This window comes from Papio anubis, chromosome 8, assembly GCF_008728515.1.
Source record: "Papio anubis isolate 15944 chromosome 8, Panubis1.0, whole genome shotgun sequence".
Lineage (NCBI taxonomy): Eukaryota > Metazoa > Chordata > Mammalia > Primates > Cercopithecidae > Papio > Papio anubis.
In genome coordinates, this window is record NC_044983.1 from 89,931,729 (window position 1) to 89,945,095 (window position 13,367).

Consider the following 13,367-nt stretch of genomic DNA (forward strand, 5'->3'; position numbering starts at 1 on the left):
CAGATGGATCACTTTAGCTCAGGAGTTCCAGCCTGGGCAAAATAGTGAGACCCCATCTCCACATATATTTTAAAAATTAGCAAGGCGTGGTGATGCACACCTGTAGTCCCAGCTATTAGGAGGCTAAGGTGAGAGGATCACTTAAGCCCAGGTAGCCAAGACTGCAGTGAGCCACTGTACTCCAGCCTGGGCGACAGAGTGAGACCATCTCAAAACAAAAACAAAAACGTACTATTAACTAGGGGGGAAAACCTTAGCACTGGTTTTATTTATACCTGGCAGAGGCACAGGATCATCTTCATCATCATCAGGTGGAGGGGGTCCTGGAGGAGTTCTTGGTCCCCTTGGCTGCGGTCTTGGAGGGCTTCCATTAAACTGATCTTCTTTCTCCCCATCAGCTAGTGTTTTATGGGAGACAGAAAAAGAACTTTCAAATTACAGATGGCCCCCAAACAACATGGCTTTGAACTGTGTTTCAAACCAGTTACATGTGATTTTTTTTTAAAGCAAACAGAGATCTAAAATATGGTATTTGAGGATGCAAAATCTGCATATATATAAAGGGCTGACTTTCTGTATATGCAGGTTCCTCAAGGCCAATTTCAGGACTTGAGTATGCACAGATTTAGGTATACACAGATAGTCCTAGAACAAATCAATCCCCAAGTAGAACAAAGATAATCATGTTAAAGTATAAGGAAATGAATGGGTGAAAAAACACCTTTCATCACTTGAGATTTTCATGTTCAGAAATAACTGATAATAAACTTTTTCTTCCTGGTGTCTTAGAAATTTTGCTAATTAATCTATATTAATAACATTAGAATTTCTGACTTCCCACATACTGAAAAAATACTTTTCATCATTTGAGACTTCTATCTTAAGAATTAACTGATGATAAACCCTTCCTTCCTGGCATCTTAACAGAAATTTTGCTAATTAATCTATACCGGTAACATTAGAATTTCTGACTTCTCACATACCAAAATATAATGTATACACTCTTAGGCTTGGACATAATCCCAAGGTTTTATTTTCATGCAAAAAAAATATGGGAATGTTCAGCTTTATTTGTGATAGCCAAAAAATAGAGACTACCCAAATGTCCTTCAACAGGTGAGCAGTTAAATAAATTTTGGTACATCTATACTGTGTAATACCACTCAGCAATAAAAAAAGAACAAACTATTCATATATAATAAGTTGAACTTCAATGAAATTATGCTGAATGAAAAAAGTAAATCTCACAAAGATACTGCACGATTCCATTGATGTAAAATGTGTAAAATAATATAACTATAGAGATGGTGAACAGACCAGTGGCTGCCAAAGGCTAGCGATGGGTGGGATGAATATGGCTATAACGGGGTAATAGGCAATCTTGGGGCAATGGTGTAGTGAAGTTTGGGGTTTTCTTTTTTTGTTTTGTTTTGTTTTGAGATGGAGTCTTGCTCTGTTGCCCAGGGTGGAGTGCAATGGCACGATCTTGGCTCACCGCAGCCTCCACCACCAGGGTTCAAGTGATTCTCCTGCCTTAGCCTCCCAAGTAGCTGGGACTACAGGCATGCACCACCACGCCCAGCAAATTTTTGTATTTTTAGCAGAGATAGGGTTTCACCATGTTGACCAGGCTGGTCTCAAACTCCTGACCTCAAGTGATCCACCCTCCTCAGCCTCCCAAAGTGCTGGGATTACAAGCGTGAGCCACGGCACCCAGCCCAGTTAAGTATTTTGATCATGGTGTTGGTTATGCAAGGCTGTACACATGACGTAAAAATGCAGAGCTACACGTACACAAACAAGTGCATGTCTAACTAGTGAAATCTGAATAAGCTCCACAGATTCACCAACACCAGTTTTCTGGTTTTGATATTATACTATATTTATAAAAGATGTTATCACTGGGGGAGGTTAAAGAGTGTACAGGACTTCCCTGTATATTTCTTTGCAACCTCCAGTCAATCTATAATTATCTCAAAGTAAAAAGTTAAGGGGCCAGGTGTGGTGGCTCACACCTATCAACCCAGCACTTTGAAGGGCTGCGTTGGGAGGATCACTCGAGGCTAGGTGTTTGAGACCCAACTTGGGCAACATAGTGAGACCCAATCTCTACAAAAAAATGAATTGGGACGGAGGGTGGCACACGTCTGTAGTCCTAGCTACTCCACAGGGTGGGGTGGAAGGACTGCTTGAGTCCAGGATTACGAGGTTATATTGAGCTATGATCAGGCCACTGCACTCCAGCCTGGAAGACAGAACAAAATCCTGTCTCTAAAAACAAAAAAACTAAATTAAAAAAAAATTTAAATAAAAAGTTAAAAACACATGTATATATGTACTTAAGTGTCAATTTTAAAACAAATCAGTAAATTGAACAAATTTTTAGAGTAACCACTACATACGTCAGACACTATGATAAGACTGAAAACACAAATATATGTAAAACATACTTTTTATCCACAAGGAGCTCACGGTTTGGTTAAAAAAAAAAAAACAAGCACAGAAAAATGAAGGACTAAAAGAAAAAGAAAACTGAAAGAGTAGCTATGCTTAGCAGGTAAGATATAAGAAAAGTACAGTGTATGACCACCATCAGAAAAAAAAGAGCTCACACCACATTACTATATCAGGATTCAGAGAAACAAAGGTCATTTATAGTCACAAAAATGCTAATTATAAAGCAAAATATTATTCCTTTGTGACTTTAATTATAATTTCAAAATGCATTCTTGAAACTCCTTTTATTTATTCATCTTGTGTGTGGGTTTTAGTTTTTGTTTTTGAGACAGGGATTTGCTCTGTTGCCTAGGCTGGAGTACAGTGGCACAATCATGACTCATTGCAGTCTCAACTTCCCAGGCTCAAGGGGTCCTCCCACCTCGGCCTCCAGAGTAGCTGGACCGCAGGCACATGCCATCATGCCCAGCTAATTCTTTCTTTTGTTTTTTTTGATAGGGGCAGGTTCTCCCTATGTTGCCCAGGCTGGTCTCACACTCCTATAGGTTCAAGCAATCCTCCCATCTCAGCCTCCCAAAGTGTGAAGATTACAAGCATAAGCCACCATGCCCAACCTATTTATTTCTACAGATGGGAGTCTCACTATGTTGCCCAGAATGGACTCGAATTCCTGGGCTCAATTGATCCTTTTGCCTCAGCCTCTTGAGTAGCTGGGACCACAGATGCATACCACTGCAGCTGGCTATGAATCTCATTGTGTCAACTGCTTTTTTTTTTAATAGACATAAGGTCTCGCCATGTTGGCCAGGCTGGTCTTGAATTCCTGACCTCAAGCAATCCTCCCACTTCAGCCTCCCAAAGTGCTAGGATTACAGCCATGAGCCACTGCACCCAGCCTTGTGGTCAACTTCTCACAGTAATTAACACTGGAGTGAGAAGAGATTCTAAGAAACATGAGTCCAGCTGCCTACCTTCTGAAAGAAAGCCACTGAAGTTCTTATTTTTCTTGTTTCCAGTTAAGGAGCAAAAGGTTCTCAAAAGTGGAAGAAATCTACATTAGTTAAGATGTATATACCTAATCAAATTTTATATGCACTCTTGAAAAAAAAATGTCATTTATACAAGTACTCCGGGAATACACAAACTCCCTGCCTATTTTTCAATTCATTTACAAATAATTTTAATAGTAAACCATGAATAGTCACTGGATTGCATTGTCATTAAGATATTTTAAATGGGAAAAAATTCCCTTGGGTCAGTTTTAAAAGCTCTCTAGGAAAACAGAGGAAGAAAATAAAATGTCACCACTTCAACATAAAAAGAAACTCTTATAGACAAGAATGGGAGACTAACAGATAGCTATCTTGTCAAGTCTTAAGCAAGGTTCAAAAGGTGAAAGAGGTGTGCTTGCTCACTCTCTCCCGCCAGTCCCTCACTTTCCCTCCCTCTCTCTCCCTCCCCTTCTCTCTCTTGCCTCCTCTTCTTTCCTTCTCTTCCTCCTATCACCCCCTCTTCCTCCCTCTCTCCCCCTCTGCCCCTCTGCTTCTCCCTCTCACCTCCTCTCTCCCTCTCTCCCCACTTTCCCCCTCTCTTCTTCCTCTCTCCCTCTCAAAAAATAAAACAAAACAAGAACAAAAGGTAGAAAAGCACTCTTCGAATCATTTTTTTTTTACACCACGGATATAAGTTTCACTTGCAAAAGCAAATTTAAAATTCTCACCATGTTTTGGATTCCTTTTCAAACTTGGTTGTGGCTGGGGAGGTGGTGGAGGTGGAGGTGGTGGTGGTGGAGAGTCTCTGTCATGGCTTATCACTCTATCCACTGATCCATATATTGCCAGTGTCAGACAGTTATACCAGCCTCTTAGCACCAGACCATCAGTATTCACCTGATTTTTAGGGAGGGAAAAAAAATCTTTCAAAGTCATGTTTTAAAATGGTAGAAGTTAGCTGATATCAAATTAGATTGTGGTTCAACTAAAGTCTTTAAAAGTATGCTGAAAATGCAAAGTCAACACAAAGTGAAATTCACCCAGGCACAGCTTTTAATGTGACTCTCCAGAGTTACCATAACTACACCCACACCTGTCCTAAGATTGTATCTCCCAGTCCTATGCTTTACGTCAACCTTGTTCAAAAGTATAACCAGACTCCAATCCAGGAGAAAAGAAATAAGAATAAAATTAAGTAGGAGTTATTGCTAATTAATAAATTAAACCCCAATAGGTACAGGGGTGGTAGAAGGGACCAAAAGCACAAATGATGCTCAGTGTCAAGAATGATAAAGTCCATAAAACTGCATAGCATTCTTCTCATAAGCCAAATTCATACATGCAGGTATATTTTATGTACCCACATTGTACGTTAAAAAGTAAGTGAACTGGCCAGGTGCAGTGGCTCACGCCTGTAATCTCAGCACTTTGGGAGGCTGAGGTGGGTGGATCACAAGGTCAGGAGTTGAAGACCAGCCTGACCAAGATGGTGAAACCCCATGCCTACTAAAATTACAAAAATTAGCCGGGCGTGGTGGCAGGCACTTGTAATCCCAGATAATCAGGAGACTGAGGCAGAGAATTGCTTGAACCCAGAAGGTGGAGGTTGCAGTGAGCCAAGATCACACCACTGCACACTCTAGCCTGGGCGACAGAGCAAGACTCGGTCTCATAAAAAAAAAAAAAAAAAAAAAGTAAGGGAACCCAGAGGCATTATACAAATGGTTTTTGCAAACAAACTTTCTCCTAAAAAGATTAAAGACTTTTGCCAATGCCATTAACCTTCAGTATTTCCCTATAAGATAAAAATAACTTTATGCTTTTTAGAGTTTACCTACATTAATAGCTAGATCTTCATAATTAAGAGAGCAGATATTGTCATTCCCTTTTAGGAAATAAGAAAACCAGAGCATGTGAAGAAGAGCCTGCAATAGAAATCAAAGGCCCTGACTTCAGAGTTCTGTTTCCACCCCACCACGTTGGTTAAAGATGAAGTTATAAGTGTTACCAGGGCCCCTTCTGGAGGCACAATAAGGAAAAAAAGAAATTAATATTTCTTTGTTAGACTATACAGGGAAACTGTGGACCAGAAGAAGGGTTCGAAGACTGGCCAAGGATTGACAGACTGAACAGAAATCCCACTGGAAGGAAGATAAACAGATAACAAAGACAATTTGCAGTCTAAACAGGATACAAATGATTTAATACCCATCCCCCCCAAAACCAAACAGCAAGCTGAGTAGCACCATACCAGGTCATAATTATGTTTGCATTTCAAATCTGCCACTAAATGCTTCCAGCATGGCATCTGGCATATCAAGAAAAAAGGCATACATTTTACAGGAAAGGAAAAATATGAAATACGTACTTTTAAAAGAAACTTTAATTAAGGCACAGTAGTGTCTAATAACAATTTGCCTGCCTGTCATCTTCTGAACTTGCCTATCTAAATGAAAGATGGTAAAGCACAAATGCTGGCCTCTTCTTGACTCGAAAGAGGAAGAAAGAGCTTTATAGGTAAAAAACATTACGACATCTTTACTGCATTATAAAATAGTGTCTAGGCTGGGCGCGGTGGCTCAAGCCTGTAATCCCAGCACTTTGGGAGGCCGAGACGGGCAGATCACGAGGTCAGGAGATCGAGACCATCCTGGCTAATGCAGTGAAACCCCCTCTCTACTAAAAATACAAAAAAAAAAAAAAAAAAAAAAAAAGCCGGGCGAGGTGGCGGGCGCCTGTAGTCCCAGCTACTGGGGAGGCTGAGGCAGGAGAATGGCGTAAACCCGGGAGGTGGAGCTTGCAGTGAGTTGAGATCCGGCCAGTGCACTCCAGCCTGGGCAACAGAGCTAGACTCTGTCTCAAAAAAATAAATAAATAAATAAATAAATAATAAAAAATAAAATAGTGTCTAGATGCTAGAAGAATCAGATAAGAGATGACATTCTGCAACACTGATTTATATGGATCAAAAACTTTAAATGGAGTTGAGAGCAAATAGTAATGACAAGTTGAAAACTGACTTCCATAATTACCTTTGAGTTAGGTCTAAAGATGATGGAAGTATTCTCATCATATTCCAGGCTGTCAAGAGAGTAGAAATAAATATGTAAGCTCAAACACTGAACATCACAGTTCACGAAGATGTCTTTCTAGATTCAAATAATTTAATATAATCAAATGCTAGATTTTTGTTTTGATTCAATAAACCAAAGTTTGAGTTTAATGTACTGCCCCCCAAAATGTGATAAAGAAAAAAATAAATTAATCCCAGATTCTGAATTAATTGCTTTGGGGTTAGTATGGACATCAGTAAATTTTTAAAAGCACACCAGGTAATTCTAATGTACAGCCAGAGTAAAGAACCACTTTGCATTACAGTCATACAAAAATGTAGACTACAACCATAATTTAAGAAAAGCACCTGTTTTTATTAAGTAGGTACTGACATAAAAACACCTCCAAATACTAAAAATTACCTGCTTCAAATTATCTAAGGTTTCCCTTCACTTAAAAAAAGAGTTAAATTATTAACATAATTTAACAATAAATGAGAAGGATCAATAACAGAATGAGTGATGTCTAAGAAACTGTTAATTCCTGACAGGAATAGACATTTTCTCATTTTTAAGCTGCCTTTAATTTTTTTTTATTTTATGAGTTCTAAGCAAACCCATTTGTTTGCAGACATCATAACAACAGGTTTAATAATACCTAACCTGAAAAAAACTACGTAGCATGTACTAAATAATCAAAAAAGAGGTTATCTACTTACAAAAGTTTCATTTTACAAAATGTGGCTATGGAATTATAAATTGCACAGTAGTGTGACGTGAAAGACACATATAAAATATTAGTTCTCAATGTGTCTATATTAGAATCAAAAATATTTTCCAAATTAGAAGGTTACTATCATGTGTGAAAGTATCATGTATATAAGAAAGGCATGCATGAGTAACAAGTTAACAAACAATGTCTGTTTCACACATTTAAATTTTTACTTTATAAACTCAACATCTCCTTAGGAGTTCGACATTTCTTTACTACAGCCTTGACACAATTAAACCCTGTGTTCTTGGGTCTACCAGCAGATATATCCTTTTCCTCTATCTAAAGAATCAATTAAAAGGTGTTGCTTACTAACTCATGAGTTCCGCTGAAATTACCCAGCAGGTACATACCTTCCCAACCTATCGAAAACAGGGGCACTTGGTTTGCTTACATTGTTGAAGAATAAGTCTAATTGAAATGTATGCGGAGATGTCTCTCTGTGAATGAAACAAAGTTGAAACATCAGCCTTTGTAACAAATACTTCCTAAATTAAAACAAATAACACAGTAAGTACAAAGTTAAGAGCAATTCTAGAATTAGAATATGATATTCCTAAGATTTAAATAACAAAAATATAGTTAACTATGATATTGTATGTAACTTTATTTACATCCAATCTCAAGTAGCCAACAGCTCCTTTTAAGTATTATTGAATATCAAATTTTAATCAAGTATATTTTGCATGCTATCACTATTCCTATTTTTTTTTTGAGACGGAGTTACAGTGTTTCGCTCTTGTTACCCAAGCTGCAGTGCAATGGCAGGCACGATTTCACGATCTCGGCTCATGGCAACCTCTGTTCTTGGGTTCAAGCAATTCTCCTGCCTCAGCTTCCTGAGCAGCTGGGATTACAGGCATGCACCACCACGCCCAGCTGATTTTTTTGTACTTTTAGTAGAGATGGGGTTTCGCCATGTTAGCCAGGCTGGTCTCAAACTCCTGACCTCAGGTGACTCACCCGCCTCAGCCTCCCAAAGTGCTGGGATTATAGGCGTAAGCCACTGTGTCTGGCCTCCCCTTCCTTTTAGAGACAGTCTTGCTTTCTTGCCAGGCTGGAGTGCAGTGGTGTGACTATAGCTCACTGTAACCTCCAGCTCCCAGACTCAAACAATCCTCCTGCTTCAGCCTCCCAAGTAGCTGGGACTACAGGTATATGCCACTACACTGGTCTAATTTTTTTGTTTTTTAAGTAGAGACAAGGTATTACTATGTTGCCCAGGCTGGTCTCGAATCAAGCTCCTAAACTCAAGTGATCCTCCCACGTCAGCCTCCCAAAGTGCTGGGATTCAGGCATAAGCTGCTGCACCATGCCTGTGACCTTTCATTAACAAAAGAATCAGGGATTAGCTAGCTTCGAGTTGTATAATTACAATTTCAACTTAATCCACATTAATTCAAGACTATAATAGTAATGTTAGCATCAGAGCCCTAAGTTGTGACTTAAAGCCAATTGATATTTGTACAGCAGCAATTTACAAAAATATTTCAGGGTTTCTAAAAATAGATTATTTGGTTAATATCAGAGCTTATTTAATTTGCACTAGACTAAAATCTTGCTACCCTTTATGTAAAAGATATTATACCATAGCACCCTTGGTTGAAATTCCTCAAATTCAACTAAAATCTTGACTTTGAACACCATATGCTTTATTCTTGTTCACTTATATAAAAATCCAAATGTTAATAACTATAATGTCTAGAGTACTATCAAAGAGTTTCCTGTATGCACTTCTGGTAGAAGCACAAACAGGCATAATCGTTCTGAAAAGCAACGTGGCAATAAAATTCAGTAGACTAAGAAAATGTTCACATCAAGCTACTATTTGAAAGTATCCCACAAATTTCATGTACTGGAAATTTAATCCCCAATGCAACAGTGTTGGGAGGCAAGCCTAACAAGAGGCAACTAGGTCATGAGGACTCTGCCCTCATGAATGAATGAATGCTGTTATCTGGGGAGTGGATTAGTTACTGTGACAGTATGCTTGTTAACAAAACAAGTTCTGCTCCCTTTTGCTCTCTTGGGCTCTCTGGCTCTTGCCTTCCACCATGAGATGAAGCTGCAAGAACATTCTTGCCAGATTGCTGGCACCCTGATACTGGCCTTCCCAGTCTCCAGAACTTTGAGATTAAAATTTCTTTATAAATTATCCAGTCTGTGGTAGTCTGTTAAAGTAACACAAAATGGACAAAGACACACCACTTGATGTACTTTTTTCTAGAAAGTGTTTCTACAGAAAACCTTGATATTTGAACAGATTTTTTCAAGAGGATATTCATCATACTATTACTTGTAATTTGAAAACTAAAAACCATCTAATGGTCCCCACATAGGAGGCTAATCAAATATATTTATAGTATAGTCATTCATTAGACTATGTAGCTATTAGAAATCATAAAATCAAATAATATTTAATGATGTAAAAGTACTCCTGATATCTTATAAATGAAATAAAGGAATACATAAAACACTAAAAAGTAACAGCAAAATAACAACATACATTTGCCTTACCCAAATTCAATCACAAGCGCCCAACAACTCTAGTCTCTTCCTCTTACCCTTCTTTACTACTTTTTCTTTTCTTTTTCTTTTTTTTTTTTTTTTTTGAGAGGATTCTTGCTGTTGTCACCTAGGCTGGGGTGCAGTGGTGCGATCTCGGCTCACCACAACCTCCGCCTCTCAGGTTCAAGCGCTCCTCCTACCTCAGCAACCCAAGTAGCTGAGACTACAGACATGTGCCTTCAGGTCCGGCTGATTTTTGTATTTTTAATAGAGATGGGGTTTTACCATGTTGCCCAGGTTGGTCTCGAACTCCTGACCTCGGCTGATCCACCCATCTCACCCACCCAAAGTGCTGGGATTACAGGCATGAGCCACTGCACCTGATCCCTCTTGGCCCTTCTTTAAACTAGACCCTGGACTTCAGTATCTCCAGAAAAGGAAAAACAGCTAAAATACAAACTCTTTCTTTACTTTTGAGACCCCAAAGGCTCAGGTCCTGGTCACTGAAAAACGATTTAAAGAATCAAAGGAAATCTGACTGCACTAGACAGTCATCTTACAACTCGGCGACTCTAAAAAACCTAACCTCATGTAAGGTATCATATTTGCAAAAAGTAATAATAAAATAGATATACAAGCATACATATATATATGTATGAACACACACACAAACACACATTAAAAATATACATCAAATGTTAAGATGCTCTTGGAACAGAGGAATTAAAATTATTACTTTTTTTTTTTTTTTGAAACACAGTCTGGCTTTGTCACCCAAGCTGGAGGGCAATGGCACAATCACAGCTCACTGCAACTTTGAACTCCTGGGTTCAAGCAATCCTCCCACCTCAGCCTCCCAAGTAGTGAGGACTACAGGCATGAGCCACCACGCCCAACTAATTTTTAAATTTTTTGTAGAGATGGGGTCTCCAAACTCTTGGTCTCAAGTGATCCTCCTGCCTCGGCCTCCCAAAGTGCTGGGATTAGCAGCCTGAGCCACCCACCCTACCAGAATAAAGAAATTAAAGGGATTTTAATTTTATCTAAGCATTTCTAAATTTTATAATGAGAAAAAACACTATTATAAAGTATGCCCACTAATATTACTTGATCTCTAACACTGCTTTCAACTTGCAGATTCTGGTCTTCCTGGCTCTTTTTTCTTTCTTTTTTTTAAGATGGAGTCTTGCTCTGTTGCCCAGACTGGAGTGCAGTGTTGCGATCTCAGATCACTGCAACCTCCACCCCCCAGGTTCTGACGATTCTCCTATCTCAGCCTCCTGAGTAGCTGGGATTACAGGTGCGCACCACCATAGCTGGCTAATTTTTGTGTTTTTAATAGAGACATGGTTTCACCATGTTGACTAGGCTGGTCTCAAACTAGTGACCTCAAATGATCTATCTGCCTCAGCCTCCCATAGTGCTAGGATTACAGGCATAAGCCACCATGCCCGGGGCCTCACTCTTACATTTGTTTTATTGCATTAATACTTTATTTTACTGTTCCATAGCATACTATTCATGTATAAATTTGTTTCTGATACTTTATGTTTAGAGTTATTACAACATGAAAAGCCACACATCTCCAGCTAAGAAAAAGGAAGAGGATTAGGATAACAGAAAATGAAACAAATAATCCTACCAATGGCAGCTAATTGCTGAAATCCAACTTGTCTGCTATGGTAGCCAGCCTCTAAGATGGCCCCAATGACACTTGCTTCCTGGTATTCACACCCTATGTGGTAGGGTGTACACCCTATGTAGGCCCCTCCCACACTGTAGCAGCAGAATATGTAACCTACAGAATATGGTAAAGATGATAATACGTCACCTTCTGATGTTAAGTTATAAAACACACTGCCTGTGGCTTCTCTCTTGGGCATGCTCTCTCACTCTTAGATCACTCACTCTGGAATAAGCTGCGTCATGACATGAACAAGCCCATGGAGAGGATCTCCTGGCAAAGAAGTGAAGCCTCCTGCCAGCAGCCCCGTGAGTGAGCTACCAAGCAAATTCTTCAGCCCCAGTCTATATCTTGACTACAATTTCACAAAAGAACCTGAGCCAGCTAAGCAACTCCCAGAATCCTGACCCTCAGAAACAATGTGAGATAATAAATGTGAAGTTTTAAGCTGCTAAATTTGCTATACTTTGTTATGGAGCAATAAATGACAAACTTTCTTTGGCCAAAAGCAGTACAATTAGACAAGACTGTTGGATATACTATCACTATCCAATCTTTCTCATTCTACACAAAGCTCCCTTTATAGGAAAATCAGGAAGAAACATATAGGAAAACATGAGTCAATTTTCTTAAACATGGAAAAAAATATATGAAGTCAATTATAACGATCCTCCACTATAAACATTAAAGATTTTTCTTGTTGTGTATCTTTTAATTTTTGAATGGCGCCTATGAAGACTTTATACCTATTTCTACAAACAATGAACTATTTTCCACAATTATGAAGAAACAAGCCCTTAACTTTGAATCTGTCCCATAACACGCATCACAAAGTAGCTAGTTTAACTCTTTTTTTTTTTTTTTTTTTTTTGAGACACAGTTTCATCTTGTTGCCCAGGCTGGAGTGTAATGACACAATCTGAGTTCACCACAACCTACACCTCCCACATTCAAGCAATTCTCCTGCCTCAGCCTCCCGAGTAGCTGGAATTACAGGCATGCACCACCACGTCTGGCTAATTTTGTATTTTTAGTAGAGACAGGGTTTCTCCATGTTAGCCAGGCTAGTTTCGAATTCCGGACCTCAGGTGATCCTCCCGCCTCGGCCTCCCAAAGTGCTGGGATTACCAGTCCCAAAGTGCTAGGTCAGACCAGTCTGACCAATATTGTGAAACCCTGTCTCTACTAAAAATACAAAAAATTAGCCAGGTATGGTAGCGGGGTAATCCCAGCTACTCAGGAGGCTGAGGCAGGAGACTCGTTTGAACCCGGGAGGCAGAGGGTGCAGTCAGCCAAGATCACGCCATTGCATTCCAGACGGGACAACAAGAGCAAAACTCCATCTCAAAAAAAAAAAAAGGTAGCAATAACGGTAATAAGAGTAAAATACACTTGTACATATTTCAACTAATTCCCACTTATTTTCAAGAGAAAAATCAGGTTAAAAATACTTCATCTACCTGGTTATACCATCCCAGAATATTTTAGAAAATGTAAACCTAACACCATCAGTTAAAAAAAAATGAATAAAGAAAAATCTTACCTAGTACACAGGTCAAATAATTACTGTTTTCAGGTTTAAGATGATATATGCATTATACAGAAAATATAGATCTAATTACAATGCAGCATAACCATAACTGAATAGTTTCAGGATTTTATTACTTGTAAACTATTCCCTTACATTTTTGCATTTAAGAATATGTTTCTAAGACAATCTTTTACCAAAAAATACTTTTAAAAAGAGAGTTGACTTACCCATATGCTCTATTGTCTGGCAGACTGCTATGGGCTCTTACTCCTGGGGGTATGACTCGGACTTCATTGATATAAACCACACATGGAAAACGAACCACATCTATATGAGAACTTTGCTGTAACAAAAAAAAGGCCGGAGGGGG

General features: G+C 39.0%; 1 protein-coding gene across 2 annotated transcripts in view; it reads right to left on the reverse strand.

Annotated features, from left to right (window-relative positions):
• VIRMA (vir like m6A methyltransferase associated) overlaps positions 1-13,367 on the reverse strand; it is a 64,913-nt gene that overhangs the window by 42,474 nt on the left and 9,072 nt on the right. For both annotated transcript variants that reach the window (XM_021942506.2, XM_003902980.5), the window contains exons 2-6: positions 13,225-13,340; positions 7,628-7,714; positions 6,482-6,530; positions 4,178-4,346; positions 276-398 (exon numbers count right to left, since the gene is read on the reverse strand). In XM_021942506.2, coding sequence (XP_021798198.2) covers positions 276-398; positions 4,178-4,346; positions 6,482-6,530; positions 7,628-7,714; positions 13,225-13,340 — 544 coding nt within the window. The remainder of the gene's footprint in view (positions 1-275; positions 399-4,177; positions 4,347-6,481; positions 6,531-7,627; positions 7,715-13,224; positions 13,341-13,367) is intronic.